The following is a 22,654-nucleotide window of genomic DNA, read 5'->3' as shown; positions in this document are numbered from 1 at the left end:
ATACATAAACAGCAAACAGCAGGCAGAGAGCGACAAACATTTTTTACTCTCCCAAACGCAAAACTGTTACGTTTGCTTTGCCATTTTGGCGCGCTCACGACGCGATGACAGCGGCAGCGGCAGCGACTGCGAAGCCGACATCGTTTTCGCAATAAGCAGCGCCAACAACATTTTGTTGGCTCGCGCTCTTCCAGTTGGCGCGAGCCGAGCAAGCGAGCCCCATTCAGTCGCCGTCGCAGTCGCTTGCTCATTTTTTTGTTTTGTGTCGTTTTTCGTTTCTCGCCTTCTACGCCTTCCCACCTGTCTCTCTCGCAGCTACAGCTGTGTGCGTGTGTTTGTATGTGTACGTCGTGTCTGTGCTAGTGTGTCTGTGAGTGGGGCGCGCGCGCGCTTTACCAGAAACGTCGACGTCAACGTCAACGTCGCCATCGTCGTTGTCGTTGTTGAGCATCGAAAACGACAACAGTCAAGCTGCAGTCGCGTCGCAGTCGCCGCCTGCAACGTTTGTTTGCGCCTAATAAACACTCGGCAGTGCTTTTTGTGCTGACTTTAGATTTTAGTTTTGCTGATACCGTAAGAGATAAATGACGTGCCGCGGCTGACAGCAGCAGCAAAAAGCAGAAAAGCGACAAAAGCGCTAAAAGCAAAACAACATACAATATAACAAAAATAAATTCGTAGCTATAGAAGCTAGCTAAATATATTAAATACACATATATATACCAATAATATATAATAGTTGTTGCCTTTACATTAACGTAACGTAACGTTTCCGCATTGCACGTTGCGCGTTGCACGTAGCGCGTAGAAGTTTTCATGGCCTGCCACAAAAATGTGTTCAAGTGCAGCAGGCGGCGCCGGCAGCATAATTAAGTGCAACAAAACAAAAGAATTACCTCAAAAGTCACAACGTCACGTAACATGTGCAGCAACGTAACGGCAAACGCAACGTAAACGTAGACGTAGACGTAGAACGGTGTTGTGTCTGTGTGTTCGGGAGTGTGTTTGTGTGTGAAACGTAACGACGTAACGAGAAACTGCTAAAATGATAATGGTGCAACATTTGGTGGCCGCCACGGCGCACAATTTTGCGACGGCGGCACTCTCCAATGTCTCCTCCTCCTCCTCATCTTCGTTGTCCAGCTCATCGTCCATCTCCAGCTCGAGTTCCAGCTCATCATCATCGTCATCATCGCTGTTGTCGCTGTCATCTGCCTGCTCCACATCGTCGGTGTCGCCAGCGGCATCGCCAACAGCGGCAGCTGAGTGTGCCACGCCCACGCCAACATCGACGCCTTCGCCCGTGGCATCGCCCACATCGCCAGCCAGCGTCAAGGAGACGCAGCAGCAGCTGGAAACCGAAACAGAAACTGAAACAGAAACAGCTATCGAAGCGGGAGCAACAGCAATCGAAGAAGCAGCAACAGTAAACGAAGCAACAGCAATCGAAGGTGCCATAGATGAAGTCAAGCAGACAGCAGATGAGCGAGAAAGTTCCAGACCTGCAGCAAGTTCAAGTCCAGTGCAATCCTTAAACCAACTGGAAGCCAGCAAAGAGCCAGCTGAGCAGCCCGCCACAGTAGTTGAGCAGCCAGAAGCTGAGCTGGAATCGCAGGAGGAGGAAACCGAGGCAGAAGCCACAGATTGTCGCGAGTTCAAAGTGCTGTACAATCATCTAAGGCAGCAGCAACATCAACAGCAGCAGCAGCAACATCAATCCGAGCCAGACAAGACGCGCAGCACCCTCGACGATGTGTCAAAGATACTTTGGGAGCGCAAGCAGCAGCTGCAACGCAGCAGCGTCATCACCAGCAGCAACGAGTTGCAAGTGCAGCATCAGCATCAGCTGCAACTGCAGCAGCAACAAATGAGCGACATCGAGGACATTGAGGAGGAGACAACGCTCGAGGAGGATGCCGATGCGGACATTGAGGCGGATGCAGATGACGAGGAGCTGCTGGAATTGCAATACCAAGATGGCTATGACTCACCCCTCGATCTCTCGCTGAGCAGTGCAAACACAGCAGCAGCCAATGCAACTGCTGCCATTGCAACAGCAACACAAGCAACCACAACGCATCAAGGCATCTGCAGCAGCAGTCGGCGACGTGGACGCACCTACTCCGGCACCGAGTCCGATGAGGATGCAGCGACGCATTGCGAGCGCACAAGGATGCGCCTGAAGCCGGCAGAACGTTCCGCCGCCTACAAGAAGAGCTTGATGAAGCGCTACTGTAAGTGAAGCCATTAAGCCAAATGGGAACCAATATTTACTCCTTGTAGTACACTGCTCTATACCCTAACTCTGAAATATGGGAGAAGCACTCTTCTATTTATTATCGTGCTGAGTTCATTGATGAATTCCTGTCGACTTTTCAGCAGTGCTGAGGTTTTTCTTTTTATTTCGGCATACTTGAATTCTTAGCTGAATTCTTTGCTACTCTTTATCATATTAGTTTGGATATTCACTTTCTTGGGGTCTAGCTGAATTCGTTGATGAACTCCTGCCTACTTTTCACTAAAACTTTTCTTTATAAATGAATTCTTAATTGAAATATGTTCTACTCTCTAACATATTTGTTAGAATATTTACTTTTACTTCGCAAAAAAGTGGGCGCAAAAAAATTAAAATGTTTAGCTTAACTGTTTAACATTTTAAAATGTTTAGAAAAGTACCCCATTAAGTATTTGTCATAATAAACTGTTTATCTTTTTAAAATATTAACACTAAACAGTTGAACTCTTAAGTGTTATATTTATTGATATTTCCCAACCATTTATTTACTAGACCTAGTCACCAAATATTGTTTAACTTACTATTCCCACGTACTACTATCTGAGACATCTAGAAACTACTCTTTCGACACACTCTACACGCATTTTAATAACATGCTGAACTCTTCCCTTCCCTTGTGGCATATTTTTCACCTCTTACTTGTTTTTGCATCTTTCCCTAGACCAGAGATTGTGAAATGTTTGGCAATTTGGCAATAGCAACACTAACATGCTGGTGAATTTATAACAAATAACAAAAGCTCAAAAAGAAAAAAAAAATAGTATGCTCCCGTAGCAGCAGCAACAAAACAAAAAACAAAAAGACGTCCAAACGCAAAATAAACATTATTTAAAATAGCGCAATTTCCGCTGACGAAGACGACGACGACGACGACGACGACGTCGATGGTGCTGCTGCTGCTGCTAATGCTGTCGCTGCCAACGTCGTAGTCGGAGCAAAAGAGCGACGGCGGCAGCGACAGCGGCAACGGCAGCTTCGTAACAGTTTCCTAACCCACCTCAACAATTTTATTGATTACTTTAGGCGGCAAACGGCACAGCAACAACTACCACATACTACAAAATGCCAGCAAACAGAGCCACGTGAGAGCGAGAGAGCATGCTAATATATGTGTGTGTGCGAGTGTGCGAGGAGCTTTCTAGTGAGCGGCAATGCCGACGCTCAACTATCAAATGCTCTCAGTGCTTTGCTTTGCTTTTGCTTTTGCTTCGTTTCGCTATTCGCGCTGCATTCACAATGTATGAGCGAGTGTGTGTGTGTGTGTGTGTCGTAAATTGTAATGTGGTTGCTGGGCAAGTGTATGTGTGTGTGAAATAGTTTCTCAGTTGCTGTCGCTGTCGCTGCAAAGTGCCAAGGCGCCAACTGCCAACAGGGGGACTACTGTGTATGTGTTTGTGTGTGCTGGCACTTGTTACATGTGTATGTGTGTGTGTATGTAGACTGAGACTGGCTGTAGGTAACCCTTCGTTTAAGCTGGCAGCAACTTGTTTCCTCTATTTGACACGGGCGTCTCTTTTGACTGTTGCCTTTGCTCCGATTTGGCTATAGGGAATCATCTTAAGATAAATACAAACAGACCTTTAGTTGTGTGTATGTAGCAAAGAGAATAAAATACATATACTTTTGTATATACAAGTTGGCAAAAAGGGCGTCAGGTACTTGAATTTTTGTATTAGCGGAAATGCGCGTCGCTCGCAGCTCTGCAAAGTGGGCGTCCCACTTAGAATTGCGAATTGAGAAATGCGAATCTGGATTGAGGGGGATTCGGATTTAGCTACGGACTGTTGAGCATATGGCAATGACAGATTTATGCAGGTTGCCAGTTGTTGAGAGCATCTGCCAGCAAGTTGGGAGAATCTTCATGTTCTAGAGTAGTTGCAATATAATAGATTTCACTATAATTTGTATGATAATTGCTACAATATACAATACAAAATATTTGTTATTTCTATAGTATAGAACTTGTAATTGAACTGATATTACTTCACAGTTAATCGATTACTTTAGATATATTGTGATATATCAGTAAAGAAATGTGTTATCTAAAACTTAAATCCCTTTCTTATTTCATTGTTGGACATTTATTAATTTGTTGTATATCAGTTAATTTGTATCTTTTCATATTAGAATAGTTCTGGGTTTAATTAATGTATTATTTATATAATAATATTATTTATTATTTTTATTAAGAATCATTTAAATATGAAAGTTATGTATTTTAATGAATCTATTGGTTGTCTAAAGAATTCATTACTAAAATTATTACTACATATATGATACTTTATTCAAATCGTTAGCCTCGCTACAAAGTATTACAAGCTTTTTCCCAATACACATACTTTGTAAAATCGTTAAACACGCTCAACATCCCCTTATAAATCGTTATTAACTTCATCTGCATAAAGTGCGCCAACAAATCGAAATACTTTTTTTTATTATATTGTTAACTTGCAGTAATGTGGGAATTATCGTTGCTCAGATAATACCCGGCTTATTGCTATCATTTCACAAGCACACACACACACACACACATGCGAAGTACATTTACATTTACTTATGCATATTTATGATTTTGCTCTTTAAAATTTTCTGGTAAAGCATTCAAATCGCTCCTACAATAAAAAAACAACAAAAAATAACCGCAATGGCCCGCAGAAAAGAAAAGTTGAAAATGCTGCTGGTTCCTCAAAACAAAAAAAAACAAAACAAAGGCAAAAACAAAAACACAAATCAAATGCCAATGCGTTGAAATCAGCAGTTAAAGCTGAAGATTTGCCTCCTGATCCCCTTCTGAAGGCCCCAAAAACGTCATAATCACTGCTGTGAACGTCATCATGATGCAAATTCTTTTGAAATTTTCGGCGAAAAAACAAAAGCCATGGAAAATATTTCGTTTGTTTCGTTTACGAAACTCTTTTTAGCTAAAAACTTTAGTTGGGTATTTTTTACAAACACAAACACACACACATACATATACATATACAAACATTCATGTATGTATATTACATTTTCTTCTTACAACATGCAATCATTTTGATTTTAACCTTTTTCCTACACGACTTTTTATTATATATTTGGACTTTTTGTTTTGCTTTTGATTTTGTTTTACCTTCAACCTTTTGGGGTTTCAACCATAACAACATCATCGTCATTGCCTCTCGTTTACTTCACTCTCTACCCTACCATAGTGCCGCCCACACACTGACAAACACACGCAGACACATGTAAACGTACAAAACAGAATGCGAGGCAACTTTCAATTGCGACATGCGGCGAAGAGCGCAACGAGCTTACAAGCTGTTACGCTCTCTCTCTCTGTGTCAGTCTCTCACTTTTGCTCTCTTTCGTCGTCGCCGTTGTAGTTGTTGTTGTTTTAGTTGCCTTCTGTCTTGTGCTCCCCTTTTACATGATAAACCAGCCCAGCTTCAGCTTCTGTTGGCGTGCGTGTAAGTGTAAGATTTGCTGTCTGTGTGTGTGTGTCAGTTGCTGTGGGAAATAGTGGAAAAGAGCGACAGCGTCGTGCACACCTCCCTCCCCTGCCACCCCACCAGCAGCAACTGCACACAACGAGGTCTGTTGCTTTGAGGCCTAACGCAAAACATTTTGAGGTAGGTTGGGAATAGATTGGCAACAACTGAGCACACACACACACACACACACTGACACAGACAAATGCATGGCCACAGAGAGAGCGACAGAGATAGATAGCCAGACAGTCAGATAGAGTGAGTGTGTGAGTGAAAGAGATAGCGAGCGCAGCGCGGAAAACTTAAATTTCTCGTTTCAGCGCAAGAAATTAGCAAATCATTTTCTTTAGCTTAACCCAAATACAGCAAAGTTTTGTTTTTTTTTTGTTTTAGAATTATGTAAGCCAAGCCATGTCTCGATATCTGTCTATGAATATGTATGTGTGTGTGTGTGTGTGTGTGTGTGTGTGTGTGTCTCTATTCCCAGTCTGTGAGTTTTGTAAGCGCATTTAATTGGCAGTGGCAGTTCTCCCAGCATGGTTATTGCTTGGGGTCTCCTTATCTGTCCATTGATTGCACTGCGATAATTGATAATAAGCATGGCACCGAGAGAGAGAGAGAGAGAGAGTGAACGAGAGAGTGCGACTGTGTGTGTGTGTGTGCGTGTGTGAGAGAGAGAACTGAGAGATTATGTCACATTTCACAAATGCTATACTAGACGCACTCGGCACATGGCAAAACTGTCGCAATGTAATTACAAAATCTGATTGGAAAAAATTAGCTAATCAGATAGCGATGTTGTTGCTTTATTCTGTTGTTAATTGCATGGGGAAATGCGTGCGTGTGAGGGAGACAGCAAGTTAAGTGCATAGGTCATGTTAGTAAATCAAAGTTGCAGCATAGCAGAAGATTCTTTCTATATAGTATATAGCAGATAAGATACGGGAAAAAGTTTCTTGAGAGATCTTTCAACAAAATCGTTGAACTAACAAAGCAATTAGCACTTGTAATGCCAAAATATTGGCGCGTGACAGTCACAAATATAGTTTTATTTATTGCCATATACTATATAGCATATAAGCTTGTATATGTCTTAGAACTCTGCAGAGAAAGTGCTAATTGTGGCAAGTGTGAGAATTCGAAGAAGCAAAGCGAGAGATGCGAATTCAACGAAATTATGTAATATCCGGTAGAAAAGCAATAAAAGCTGAATACAAACATCAACAAAAATGAAGCACATATATTAAAAATGACTTTATTTCCACTCAAGTTTATAAATAAAGAAAGATCTACAAGCACATATAAAATTTGACTTTATTTCTACTCCAAGAAAGATCTACTTTGTTCATTTTGCTAATAAAATCTTGCTTATAATAAAAATAATCATTTTAATACAAGAATTAAATCTGAATTAACGTATAATACAATTTTTGGTATTATTCATTGATCGTATAATTATTTGCCCATTCTTTTTTTTTCAATTATTCCATTATTATATAATTGTTAGCCAATCCTTTTTTGGAATTATGCAAATGTCTCGTTTATTATGCAACTCTAATGAAGTCGAGTGAAGAAATTACCTTGTGTAATTTATAACTGAATTCTAATTTCTTGAATTTCGCCATCCCAATTCATGATGACTTAACTCTTCTTTAAATAGACTGAAAGAAAGTAGTCAGGGTACTTTTACCGTAAGCACTTAAATAAAGACGAGCTTAAGACAAGAATGATTGCATGACCATATATAACAATAGATTGCCATATAATCTCTTGTCTGCTTAAGATTAATTACACCATTGATTTAATTCTAAACTCTATGTGTATGTGTGTGTGTGTGTGTGCATAATAGAAATTTGAAATCGGAAACTTGTGAAATTGTTACAAAATTTCGTTTAGTTAGCTAACCAAATTGCGTTTCAGGTAAATGAGTCAAGCACAAGCGGGAATAATAAATAATTATATACTTTTTTAGCATATACAACCCGAAAAAAGAAACAGTTCTCGAATTTATATTACATACAATTCTATATGGCGATCGAAAGAAAGAAATGGCAGCAGCAATTAATAAATAAAACTCGTATCATTTCTTAATGCGGAAATATTGACGAGCAATTTTTGTAGTCGCAGCGTTTTTTATTTTTTTGTTGTATACATCTTTTTTTTGTGATTATATTTATTTATTTTGATGCTGCTCCTTATTTAATTTTTTTGTTGCTATATATTTGTATATAATATGTGTGTAAAAAACAGCGACAAAAAGTAAACACACAGTTAGCATACAGCTGCATTTAATGAGAATTTCGCTTTATATGCCCGCATATACATATGTACGTATTTGTGTGTGTGTGTGTTTGCTTATACAAGCAATAAGAATCGTGTGTATGTGTGTGTGTGCGTCTCGCACTTGTTTGCATGTGTGTGCGTTATCCGCGAGACCTTGAACTTGAGACTGAATTTCCAAAAAGCGCACAAGCACAAACACACTCACATACCCTCACTCACACACACATACAGTCGCTCACCAACAGTCACGGAGCCAGGCAAACAAATGCGCCCAGCGACGACGACAGCGACGGCGACAGCGACTCACAAATACAAGAACAAAAGAAGCAACAAAATATACACGATAGCCGACTGCGGCTTTTATTCTTTGCACCCCACACACACACGCAAACACATACTTACGTTCGGAGCAGAGCAAAGCGACAGAGCAACAGAGGCATGAAAGCCAAAATAAGCCAGTCAACAACAACAAGAACAGCAACAACAACAATGCGCACAGAACAGGAATTTAGCAAAAAGAGTGCGAGAGAGAGAAAGAACGGGAGATGGGGAAGAGAAGAGCGCCAGTCACAAAAAAAACAACAACAAAAAAACTGGGAACGGAAAGTGGGAATGAACTGGGAACTGAGTTCGCTGACGGAAGCAGTCGACGGTTGGGGGAATGCGGGAATGTTGGAAGTGGGCAAAAGGAAGAGGACAACAACACACACATATACACTTGCAACTGTGTGTGTGTGTACATGTGCACGTACAATAGCCAAACAAACACATAAATTATAATATTTAAATATAGAACTTTTGAGTTGTTGTCGTCGTCGACGACGTTGTCGCTGTTATTGTTGTTATTGTTGTTGTTGTCGCAGTTGTTGCTGCTTCTGCTGTTACTCTTGTTGTTGCTTTTGCTGTTGCTTTCTTTTGTCTGTGTTTCTGTTATTCGCATATTACTTTTGGTTAATCGGTCGTCAGCGTCGCAGTTGTTGTAGCTCTTACTCTTATTGTTAGTTGTTGTTGTTGCTGTTGTTGCTGTTGCTGTTGCTTGTGCTGTTGTTACAGTCAAATTGAAATTGCTTTCGCTGGCTGTGAAACATTCACACAAACACACACACAAATACAAACACAACTGCACACACACACATAGGAATGCACATAAATTTTTCGGCTCTTGTTATTGTCGTTAGCTTTAGCTCCGTTTTGGCAAAGTGCAATAAAGTATGTATATTGCATATAATATATATAACAAATATATGTATGTACATATATATTGTAGTATGTTGTCTTTGTGTCTGTAAATTATCGCAAATATTTACACACGAATAAAACAAACTCGCTTGCTTTCATATGTAAGTTAAACAAATACGAACAGATGTCAATGCATATTTTATGTGTTCTAAGAGAAATACATCGATAATTATATTATATTTTTTTTATTTTTGGGTAAATTTCCTGAGCTGTTTGGTAGTTATTATAAAAGTAATTAAATAATATAAATATACTACATACATCGCTGTTTACTTTTATTTTTATTTCAATGATGATTGAAAAGAGTTAAAAAAAAAGATTATATGTATTTGATATTTAATGATAATTTAAATGTTATATTCAAATGATCATACAAACTCAAATGATTATATAAACAAAATAGTACTTTTATAAAGTTTTCTTAAGGATATTTAAAATGAGGGGCATTTTTCTTAGTCCTTAGATTAGACTTTTTTATACTAAACTAATATTATAAGCCTCAAACTTTTTTTTACATAAATTCTTAAATAATATGCCGACTATTCCATTATATTATAAATCAAAAATTGGTTTATTTTAGTAATTATTATTTTTATTTTTTATTTTAAAAGTATCTCAAATTTGTCTTTGTTGCTTTTTTTTACGATCAATTTAAAACGCCGAACTTTATGAACCTTAAAATGTAAATTTCGAATTGCATATTTTATTCTACAGTCAGATCGCTTAATTTGCTTGGTTTTTTTTTGTCAATTTATTGAAATGATTGCTGATATTTACTGCTTTCAGTTGACGTAAATAAGCAAATACACAAAAAAAAGATACACGTAAATAAGTATTTGCATTTAGCGCAGACAACAACAATATGGAGGCGCTTACCTAATTCCTTATTAAATCAAATTGTTTTTAAGCCAACTTATCAGATTTGAAGCCAATTCATAGTGTGTGTCTTTCTTGAAAATCGATTTCAAAATTGATTCGCACAAAAGAAATGATTTGATTTATTACTCGCACTTTGCGACCGCCCACAAAAAAAATACAAAACATTAAATAGGCCAGTAAACAAAATGACGCAGCAGCAACAGTAAAAACAACAAATAAAACAAGTGTTGCTTTGTGGAGACTGTTCGACTTGCAGATATCCTGTAGTGAAGCAAGTGTCAAAACTTTCGCACAAGCAACCCGAACATGTTCGAGTACTAAAGACAACTAATCATGACAACAACAACAACAACCGCAGTGACAACAATAAAGCGATGCATACCTACATTGACCTACTATTCGCAAATGCTGCGGCTCCATTGTGTGTGTGTGTGTGTGTGGAGTGTGTGTGTGTGTGTGGATTGTGGATTGTGATGTAACTGTCCCAAAACGCCGCACACATATCAACGAGGCAGTTCAAGTCCAAATTCGGCCGGGGAAATAGTACATAAAATATATATACATACATACATACAAATATATATAAATAGGCAAAAGAAATACATGACTTTACCGTTAATTACACGAATAGACACAAACATACCGACAAACATGTTGGCCAATTGTTGTTTTCTCATAATGTCTCTGAAATTGTTGTTGTCTATTTCTGTGCTCTTTTTTGTTTTTTGTTTTTTATTTTTATTTTTATTAGACCGCATTTTTAGAGGTCAGCGCACATTTGGCTCACCATTGCAATGCGAAATGTGGTGTAAATTGGGTGTTTCGCTTCGTTTTGCAAGGAGCTCAGCTCTTAATGCAGCCCACATTGCGTATGCGTGATGTTGCTTAGCATATTGCGCATACGCCTGTTGTTTACGCTCCTTCAGCCATCGAATAAATAGAAACTAGGAAGTGTTTTGCTCTGTTTTCAAGATTAAAATACAATATATACTATACATATATTGGCAGCAAAACATTGCGTATACGTGATATTACGCATACGCCAGGTGCAACCGAAGATTCAAGAATATCTCCACTCGACAGTTGTGAACTTTAAGCAGCTAAAGTATAAACACAAATTGCTTATATGTATATCTTATATTACGTATACGTAAAGTGAACCCACTCGAAGTACTCACACGTCACGCATACGCCTTGTTGGCCATATTGAACTCAACTCGGCATATTCACGTGCTCTGATTTCCCACAAATTCTGCGAAGCAAAAATATTCAGCAAAACAATTGACAGGCATTTCCGCCAAAACCAATTTCGCATTTAAGTAACTAATCGGCCACCCAACAACAAAAACAACAATAAAAAAAAAAAGAAATATTCTCAACCAAAAAAAAAAAATTGTTTCGTGTTTCGTCTAATGTTTACAATTTCCGCCAAAGAAATAAAAGTTGTTTGTGCGCTGCAAAAAAAAAACTAAATAAAATATCGAACAGTCGACGCTGCAGTTTCGCACGATGCGAAGCAGCTGTGAGCGAGAAGTGAGGAAGAAGAAGGCGGGGGCGGGGGAGGCAGAGAACAGGTAGAGTGTGGCCAGCTGATTTTGCAGTCTGCTGCTTGCTGCCCGCAATTTCCGTCACGACTTGCTGGCTACACACAGGTCGAAGCCAGCATTTTTTTTGTCGATTTTCGATGTTTTTTTTAGGTAAATAGCAGTGCATGTGTGCCATATTTTTACAGCAGTTTTTGTTGAATTTGTTGTATGTAGATATTCACATTTATATCGTATAAATATGTATATATACCTTTTTACATGCTTCTCATTCACCCACAACAAGCAAGCGAACGAAACGAAACGAACGAATTGAAACGAAACGAAACGAAAACGAGACGCGAGGCGACGAGGCAGCGAATTGTCTGTAAGCTTGTATAGGCACAAATACAAATACATACATACATACCGAATGTGTGAATGTATTTAAAAAGCTGTAAAAAGCGCACACACTCAAACGTACAGCGTACAACATGCAATAATGCAGCCAGCAAAGCATAAATTGTAAACTCGTCGTCGTCGTCGTTGCTGTCGACGTCGCTGCCAGCAACAGCGACAGCAACAACAACGCCGACAAGCCTTGACCTGATTTCTCTTCCTCTCTTGCTGCCAATTGTACATGTGTACGTGTGTGTGTGTGCGTTTGCATGCAAGCTTTGTAGCTGTGGTTATTGTTGTTGCTTGCACACACACTGCACATGCGAGAGTGAGAGCGAGACAACTCTATATGTCTGTGTGTGTGTGTGTGAACAGCTTGACATTCAATGCAATTCTGTTTTTTGTGCTTTTTTTCTTTCTGCGCTGCTGCTGCTGCTTCTTCTTCTTTAGCTGCTGCATAAAATAAGTGAAAATGCACTTTTACTTTTCAACAACAACAAGATTCGAAAGAAAAAAAATATTGTATGAACGTATAGCGAAAAACACAAGTTGAGCATTTTTCTTGCGTTGCGCCTCAATGCACCGACAACAGCAACAACAACGAGAGCAAAAGAAAGTGAGATGCAATTTTTTGTTTCACTTTAGCTTTAGTTGTTGTTGTTGTTATTGTTATTGTTGCCTTTGCGTTTTGCCTCTTTTCTCACTTTGCATTTCTTTTGTCATTGATTTTGTTGTTGCTTTGAGTTCATGGCTCGCCAAATTGGGGCATTTAAATTGTGAGTGTGTTTTGTTCGCGTTTTTTATTTTTTCCAACCCTCTTGGCGACTTTTGCATGTCGCTCAACATGCCAACAGCAACAGCAACAATAACAATAACAGCAACTTTTTTTTTTGTGTGTAATTATGTATGTTGCGAATTACTTAAGTATTATTAGCTTTAAATTCCATGTGAGTTTAGACATTTTGACAGGTTTCAGTTGCCCGCAGAGGGCGGTGAAAAATAACAAAAAAACAACAACAAAAATACATTCAGTATTTGAAGTTACTTGAAGTTGTTGCTGTTGTTGCTGTTGTTATTGCTGTGGTCGAGGATGATGAGATAAAGTCGCTTTTTAATTGGGTCGCTACAGTTGCCAGACATTTTTCGAGTGGTTTCGCGTCGAGTGACAAATGAAGCCTTTAAAATTAATTACATAGTTTTGCTCATTTCAAATATTTGGATAGCGCCACTTTTGGATTTACCGCAAAACAAAAGGAGGTTTCAAAGTGCATAATTGGGCTAACAAACTTGACAGTGAGAAACTTGTTACTCGTTGCAGTCAATTGAATAAGCCAATTAAAATAAAGAAGACAAAAATAAAATGAAATTATAATAATTTTGTTTTTATAATATAATCTGAGTTGTGAATACCCTAAACAAGAAAAATGATATATATATATTAATTTTAATCAAAATATATATGAAAAATACTATACAACTTAGTATTAAGGCTAAAGTGTTGTTTAAAAATTCGTCGGAAGCACAAAAATCAAATATATTTCAGCTTGTAATATATTCACGTTTTATTCTCTATAAGACTGTCTGCATATTATATTGTTATTTCACTCCATTCAACGTTTGATACTGCTAAAATATGCAAATTTCCGGCAGTGAATACTTGCATACAAATTGACTTAATTGTAAATTAATTATAGATTATCTATACAATAAATACTAATTAAATGTTTTTTTTTTGCATATTTGTAATTGCAGATACTGAAATTCCTATTGTCAAACAATCAACCAGTCCGTCACCTCATCAGCAGCAGCAGCAGCATCAGCAACAGCAGCAGCAGCAACAACATCAACAACACCAGCAACATCAACAGCAACAGCACCTGCAGCAGAATCAACAACAACAGTCTTTTGGTGGGGCAACAACATTGTTGCACATCAAGACCGAACAGAATACGCTCTTAACTCCGCTGCAGCAGCAACAACAACACAGCTTACACAGCAACAACAATGGGCATCCACAGCAGCAGCAGCAACAGCAACAACAACAGCAGCAACAACCTTTGGCCATTCCACATCGGCCATTGCTGCACAATCTGCTCAGCGGCGGTGCAATTCACAATCCACATCACAGAAATTACACGACGGCCACAACAGGTGAGTGCTGAATACTGAACACTGAATACTGAGTGCTGAGTGCTTGCTGAGCACCAGCCCCAAAGCCATAGCAATCGTCTTAGCCTTGCAGCAGCCACAAACAGCAGCAGCAGGAAAGCCAGGTGAAGGTGAACCACTGCACACGCCCTTTACTGGTTGTTGTTATACTTTATACCCTACTACTAAAAAAGGGTAGCGGTGTATTATGAATAAATGTCAAAGCGAACATGTAAACAACAGACTGAAAGGAAGGAGTAAACATAATTATCTATGAAATGAAGAGCAACTACACTCCTTTAGTTGCTTTAGTCATAAAAGTCCATTAGAAGAAACTTTTCTAAAATATTCTAAAATTTAGAGAGTTGGAAATTTTGTAAAGTTCATAATCCCTAGAGCAAGGAGTGCTTTACATAATTTAAGCAGAAATTTATAAAACTAAACTATAAATATTAAAATATTATTTTAGTATCGTTTCAAAATATAGTGAGTCGGAAATCTTATATAGGGCTTCCTGGACTAAAAAGAAAAATTTTTAATAAATATTTAAATAATTTTGAGGTTTTAAAAAGTAATGTATTGTTTAGATATTTTGTGTTTAATGATAATATAATGGCAAGTTTTTTATAATGGATATAGATTTATAGCTAGAAAAACACTTTCCTAATAATTATTAAATTTTAATATTCAGAAATCAGTCGAAAATCTTATAGAAGCTTCTTCTAGGACTAAAAAGAATAATTTTCAATAAATATCTAAATAATTTTGTATTATTAATCAGTCATGTATTGAGTTCTTAGATTCAAATTTTAAATATTTTATTTTTAATGATAATAGCAAGTATTTTGTAATAGAAAATCCTATACATTCATAGGTAGGAGAAGACTTTCCTAATAAACAATATATTTTAATATTATTAAGATATAAAGATAGGCAAGTGACGAAAATTCGAGTATCTTGCGAACATATTTTATATATGTGTAACTATGAATATTGTTGTACTTTTTTGATTAAAAATAAAGTTATAGAGTATCTTGTAGTCGAGCACACTTCACTCCACTCAAACTTGAAATGCAACTGCTCAAGTGACTTGCCCAATCTCGAACATCTTGTTAATCCTTGTCCTTCTTCTTTCTGCTTCGCTGTGCAGGTTCATTTCCGCCCAGTCCGGCGGATAGCGGTGTGTCCGACGTGGACAGCTCCAGTTCCGGCGGCCAGCCATGCGCAGATGAGTTGAAGGCGCGCCTTGGGGGCATGCCCCCAGCGGCAGCAACATCAGCGGCAGCAGCATCGGCAACATCATCGGCGTCCGCAGTCGCTGCAGCAGCAGCGGCGGCCACCCACTCAGTGGCAGCGGCGGCGGCGGCTGCAGCAGCGGCGCACCTGCATACGGGCACATTTCTGCATCCGAATTTATACCAGAATAATGCGGCGAATTTGCGGAATATATGGAGTCGCAGTGTTGGGGGTGAGTATCGAAAGTATTCGCAAGTGAAACGCATAAATACACTACACATAAAATACATACAATAATACTATGGAGGCAAAAGTTCAGCAAACGAAAAATGACAGAATAGCAAACAAATGAACAGCTTGTACACACACACTTCCATACATACAAATACATATGTATGTATGTACATGCAGTTGTACATACGCACACACACACACAGACACAAAAGCGACACAATCAATTGCAATAAGAATGTGTTGCACTCGTCCGCTTTTATGCTTTTGCCTCGCTTCGTATGTCTCGCTGTCTGCACGTATGTGTGTGTGAGAGTCTTTGCTGTGTAAAATCTGTGGTCATCGACACATTGCCTTTGCGCAAATTGTGAAGGTCACAACGACAACGACAACGACAACGGCAGCGACAACAGTCAGCGCGGCCAATGTGGCAATGCTTGGCTCCCATTGCTTGCTCTCTTTTACTCTCGCGCTCTTTTGGAGCGCCAGAGAGCCAACACGAAGGCAAACACCAACGCAGCTATTGCAATAATGCGACGAAAAGACACGAACGAAAAACCGAACGAACAAAATGAAACGAACGAAAGCGTGCGTTGCTCTCTCGCACAGAGCTTGGCGCTCGCATTGTTTGTTGGTGTTGGTGAGCGACTACTTTTGATTTTATTCACTCGCTTCAGCCCCTCTCCCACTCTCCCCCTGCCCACCACCCACCACCTAGCGTGAACCGACCGAGCGACCAAGCTGACAGTTGAATTGGGCAACGGCAGCGCCGTTGACGCCGGATGTAAAACAAAACTTACTAAATAGCAGACAAACTTACAAACCACTGTTGTGTGTTCGTGTGTGTGTGTTTTTTGTGTACCTGTGAAATCACTGTTACAGTGGTCTGCAGACGATAAACATGCGATCGAATCGACTCGTTAACTAACCGCAAACAATCTTTTCCATTTCAGTGCCCGATAATTATTATGGCAGCAGTGGGTCGAATGGCGGCGTCGGCGGCGTCAATCCTGGAACGCCGGGTGCCGGCCCGAATTATCTGACAACGTCCTACTTCAATGCGCCAACGACAGCGACGTCGCAGCGCAACACAAATGGCAACGCCTTTGCCACACATCAGCATCATTCCCTGCAACATCAGCAGCAGCAGCAACAACAGTCGCCACATGCAACGCAGCAGCAACTGTCGCAGCATCACCAGCAGCAATTGCATCACCAGCAACAACAGCAGCAACAGCAACAACAACAACAGCAGCAGCAGCAACAACAGCACACGCAATCACAACTATCGGCGACGCATCCACATCAGCAGCTGCACAGCGCAGCAGCACAGCACACGCATTCCACAATTGCCAATGCGGCGGCAGCAGCGGCGGCGGCAGCGGCCGCAGCATCGGTTGTGAGCAGCAGCAGCGCCGTCGCAGCGGCAGCGATGCAGAGCGTCATACAGCAGCCGGCGACGTCGAGCGTCAACTATGATCTCTCCTATATGCTGGAGCTGGGCGGCTTCCAGCAGCGCAAGGCGAAAAAGCCCCGCAAGCCGAAGCTCGAGATGGGCGTGAAGCGACGAAGTCGCGAAGGATCCACCACATATCTGTGGGAGTTCCTGCTCAAGCTGCTCCAGGATCGTGAGTACTGTCCGCGTTTCATCAAGTGGACGAACCGAGAGAAGGGCGTCTTCAAGCTGGTCGACTCCAAGGCAGTGTCACGTCTCTGGGGCATGCACAAGAACAAGCCGGACATGAACTACGAGACAATGGGACGAGCTCTGAGATATTACTATCAACGTGGCATCCTCGCCAAGGTGGATGGTCAGCGTTTGGTCTATCAGTTTGTCGATGTGCCCAAGGATATCGTCGAGATCGATTGCAATGGCGTATAGAGAAATAGAGAGTAAGAGAGAGTAAGAGAGAGTGAGAGAGATGGCATGTAAATAGACGTAAACCTTACGGAATCGGTGGCAATAGAATGGGAGCTGAACCGGCTAGCGGCAATAGTAGAAATATAAAAAACAGAGACAGAGATAGAGAACGAAGAGAGAAGAGAGATAGCGAAGCATCCAAACTAAGCAAATATATATATATACTATATAGAAAGATATATACTATGTGTAAGTATATATAATATATAGAGAGAGAGATTTATTGGTACGCTACATTGTAATTGTTTCGATAAATGTGAGGAACGGTGTTTTTTGTACATGTTGAGTTTTTCTAGGTCTAAGATCACAGATCACACAGTTGTATTCTATATAAAAAAACAAAACTTGCGGAAGAGTATAAATTACATAGTTGCTAGGCGAATATTCAAATACCCTACACATGTGTATGCATATTACATCATAGTTACATATATGTACATATTCTAAACATACACAACAACAACAACAGAAAAAAAACTACAAAAAAAAATACGGAAAGATAAGAGATGAGTTTAGTAATTAATGATCTATTCATTGGCTTTAGTGTTTTAATTGTAACATTTAACGTTTAACATTTAATTATTATTACAATTGCATATTGTTATTATTATTGATTATTATTATTATTATTGATGATCGATCGACGCGTTCTTATTGATATTTGATATGTGTGTATGTGAAACAAGAAACCTTTAGCTACGAATTACTGTATACCTAGCCTAATATATCTACTGATAACCCTCAATCCCACAAAACTTCCCCGACAAAAAACCCTAAACTTCCCCCTTAAATCCATTTCCCATCATCAGCCCAAAAGACAGCTGCTGAATCAGATCTCGGAATTCCCAAATTCCAGAACTCTTGTGGCTTGTCGCTTGGGCTCATTGTTTTTGTTGCTTATTTTATAAAGATGAGAAATATTTCTTAGTTTTAATTAGTTTTATGCTTAACAATAGTTTATTTATTTAAGTGTTTCTTCTACACCCCCCTGCCCAAAATCCTAACTGCAGCCCAAACATAAAAAAAGAAAGAAAAAAAAGTAAAACAAAAACATAAGTAGCTGCTGGTCTAAACTTTCTTTGTAATTATTATCTCATAAGTTTTGTATATTTAAAGAACAGAAAAACAGAAAACAAACAAACCACAACAATCACAACAGCAGGCGCATTAATCGAAGCTGCACTGTAACACGACTTTCGGATAAAGCAAAAACAAATGTGAAGCATTAAGTACAGTGGAGCTTCGCATGAATGACAGCTCTCACGCTAACAAAAACAAATATTCTATAATACTTTTAGAAGAGATGGAAAAATTAATTTACTTTTGGTCTGAAGTTTATGTCTGAAACGATTTTTGTAAACGCTTTTTCTTTTGTTGTTAACTACGTCACACTGCCACAACTCTACCATCAAGTAAAGTAATAGTTCCAATACTTACAACTACAACAACAATACAACAACAATAATTCTCAATGCAACACACACACACACACACATACTTGTTCACACACCAACAATTTCCAAACACTGCCCAAAATGTGCAATCTCTTAACTGCATAAACTAAACTAAAGTTAAATTAAATGAAAATAAGAATGAAACAAACAAACAAAACAACAAGATGAAGAAATGATAATGAAAGAAACAAAAAAAAAAAACAAACTCCTAGTTCTATATACTATTCGATATTTCTTTTATACATTATAATAGTTGCGTTCTCTAAGTACCTTTATCTTTATCTTTATTAATTGTGTATGTCAAGCAAAACGGAATGAAAGAGGTTTTTCGATTTTTCGATTTCAACTTTTTGTTCAATGATTCGAGAGAATGATAAAGATGAAAATGATAATGATAATAATGCTGATGAATGAATAAAAAAAAAACAACAACAAAGTGAGTTTTGAGTTTAACTCTGTTCATTGTAAACATTTTTTATGATTATTTTTTATTTTTTATTATTAAAATAAAATTATTATTTCAATATGCATGAGTTTTATTTATCCACAAAATCGTATAGTATTTATCTATCTATATATACATATATAGTTATAATGATCCGTAAACATACAAATATTTGCAACCCGCTACAAATTTGAAATCTACATATACCTCCCATTAAAAGTACATAAGAAACAAACAAATACAATTATATAAGTTAACAGACAAAACATTTCGAAACCCAAACAACAAATCCCACAAGTCCAAAATGCAGACTCAGCGTCTGACCAACTTCCTGCACGCGCCGAGTGCACCTGCAAACATTCCAAGAAGACCCAAGCCAAGTTGCCCAATACATCCGCCACATGCCGGTGCAAGCAATTCCAAGAATAAGAAGCATTGCACCCAATTCACCAACCAAAGCAGCGCTGTCAACGCCGCTGCTGAAACTCGCAGCTTTATATAGGGCTAGCTTTAGAATTAGTCTTTAGTCTCTAATTTGATTTCAATAAAGAACGGTTCCAATCGGAATCTTAATCAAATATATTTTTGTTATTATTTTTAAATAAATAATTAACTGGCGCCCGAGCAGGGACCGGAAAGTTCGCGTATCGATAGTGCAAAACCGTATCTAAGTGCGCCAAAGAACATTTTCGGTCAAATCGCGTTACGATAGAGCAAAACCGTATCTAAGTGCGTGAAAACGAATAGTGCATCGACAGAACAAAACAGTTTCTAAGTGCGCAATTCAAGTTATTATCCCAATAGAGGCTCGTGATAATTAATCACTGGGAAATAACAATCAGCCAATCGGACATTAATTTGACGAAGTGCAACTAAGCCAAAAGGACGTTAATTCGACCAAGTGCGACCAAAGCAATTAAATTTGCAAAACCTTCTCGACTATTAAATTAGTCAGTTGAAGGAACAGTTCAAGCAATCTCGGCAATTAAGTTAGCCAACACAAACCTGTACCAAGCCATTAAATTAGCTAGTGTAACAGGTGAGATTGTGAGAACTGCATCGGTGGACCACATATTCTGCAAGATCCGTTCTCAGAATACTCTCCAGAAGGTATGGATCACGGAGCCCCAGTAGCAGCTGCAAAAGGAACAACCCCGTCCCATCAGGAAAGGTGGCCACATCATTGCTAATGTAAGTTAGATATAAGAAATTTTACAAAGAAAAGAAAACAAAAACGGAAATAAAAAACATAAAGCAAAGTGTAAAATACACAAGACTCCAAGGAGTCCATATAGAATATAGCAAATCGCAAGCAAATAAATAAAACTAAAAGCGAAAAGCAAAATTTTGAAAAAATATATAAGAAAAGAAACAAATTATTGCAAAGTAAACAAGACTCAAAAGAGTCCATAGTAAAAGAGTAAATAACATAAATAAGCGTAAAGCGATAAATCAAACAAAAAGATCACAACGGTGATATAACTTATTCCAACTTTGCGATTCCCAAGGGACCCTCCAAAGTAGAAGGAAAAACCATCCACTGGTTATAAACTTTAATATAAAACAAAAAAAAAAAACAAAAAAAAATAGCTTTTAAATTTCATCTTATCGCTTATGGCCAATCGTCATAACTTAATTCGACCCCCCATACTAAATCCAGAAGAAATAGAACAAGTGAACGAAGCACAAAGACAACGTTCAATTGAGAGACAAAACAATAGGCATTTAGAACATCAACAAAACAGACCCACAATGAACGAAGATAACAGAGCCGCTCTAACAGCCGCTATAAGCGAAATATTAACCGAACAATTGCCAATATTAATAAGACAACATACCAATCCTGTAGAAGATTTTCTAAGTCTCCCAGATCATGTTATTGCGCCAGAACATCAAAGAAATTTGACAGATCTTGACAGAGTACCCGACATAGCAAAAGGTTTGCGTGAGTTTAGTGGAAACCCAGAAGAATTTAGCTCATGGAAAAAAAGTGTAGAGCGTGTTTTACAAGCATATAACTCATACCAAGGTACGCCCAAATATCATAATATCTTGCACACCATCCGAGACAAGATAACGAAAAGTGCAGACCAAGCTTTAGAAGCATATAAGGTACCGCTTAACTGGGATGCCATGTGCAGATGTCTTTCACTACATTATGCAGATAAACGAGACATAGCAACCCTAGAATATGAAATGACTACATTAGTACAAGGTCCGAATCAATCAGTGGAAGATTTCCACAAAGACGTATACAGACACTTGTCTCTAATTTTAAATAAAACGAGTAGCATGGATATTGACAGAAACGGGGAAGCAATGTTGACAAAATTATACAGAGACAAAGCGCTAGACACTTTCATTCGAGGGCTACAAGGTGACTTGCCTCGGTTATTAGGCATGAAAGAACCAGCAGACTTACCTACCGCACTACATCTCTGCTTAAAATGGAAAATCAAACCTTTAGGTCGAAACATGCCACTTTTAAAGGACATCCGACACATTTTAGAAACAGTAATGGTAAACCCATACCAGCCCCACGGAATGTCATCTTCTCAAACAGACAACCACCACCAATCCCTTTCAGACAACAACAGCCACGACAATACTTACACTACGGACAACTACCACCAACTCCACTACCAAGACAATATTTCCCAAATTCTGGGTATCAACCAATTGCCAACCCACGGCAATACACTGTTGCCACAACCTCTCAACAGGTTGCCCCACCTAGGCCAATGGCCCCGAAACCGCTACCGCGTCCAGAACCAATGGATGTGGATTCCAGCGTTCAAACGAAATTTGTCAACTACATGAACAGACCACGATTCGAAGCTGGGAAAAGACCCCCGGTCCTATACCAGACGGACAGAAACGACAGAGAAACTTTAACATACAGACAAACAACGACGAAATAACAGAACCTTCGACAGAAACTTACGATACCACAACTAACTATGAACAAGCAGTCGCTGAATACGAGACTCACGCAGACGTAGAACAAACAATAGAAGAATACGTAGAACAAGTAGACCAATATGACAACAACTATGAAGATGACACTTGCGAATTTTATGACTACTCTGCACTAAATTTTTAGAGTAAAGAGTTCCTCTCTCCCATACTTTAC

General features: G+C 38.9%; 1 protein-coding gene across 2 annotated transcripts in view; it reads left to right on the top strand.

The window, feature by feature from the left end:
• The window catches only part of LOC133845471 (ecdysone-induced protein 74EF), a 45,633-nt gene extending 26,926 nt beyond the window's left edge, over positions 1-18,707 (top strand). Inside the window, exons 1-4 of one of the 2 annotated variants that reach the window (XM_062279937.1) lie at positions 288-2,234; positions 13,839-14,237; positions 15,385-15,702; positions 16,655-18,707. In XM_062279937.1, coding sequence (XP_062135921.1) covers positions 1,046-2,234; positions 13,839-14,237; positions 15,385-15,702; positions 16,655-17,583 — 2,835 coding nt within the window. In that variant the 5' untranslated portion in view covers positions 288-1,045 and the 3' untranslated portion in view covers positions 17,584-18,707. Of the gene's footprint in view, positions 1-287; positions 2,235-13,838; positions 14,238-15,384; positions 15,703-16,654 lie in introns of those variants that run through there. The other variant, XM_062279938.1, reaches the window with a different exon arrangement.
• The last annotated feature ends 3,947 nt before the right edge of the window (positions 18,708-22,654 follow it).

The sequence above is a fragment of the Drosophila sulfurigaster genome, chromosome 3, assembly GCF_023558435.1.
Source record: "Drosophila sulfurigaster albostrigata strain 15112-1811.04 chromosome 3, ASM2355843v2, whole genome shotgun sequence".
Classification (NCBI taxonomy): domain Eukaryota; kingdom Metazoa; phylum Arthropoda; class Insecta; order Diptera; family Drosophilidae; genus Drosophila; species Drosophila sulfurigaster.
The sequence above is the reverse complement of the archived record's forward strand: the minus strand, read 5'-3'. Positions and strand labels throughout refer to the sequence as shown.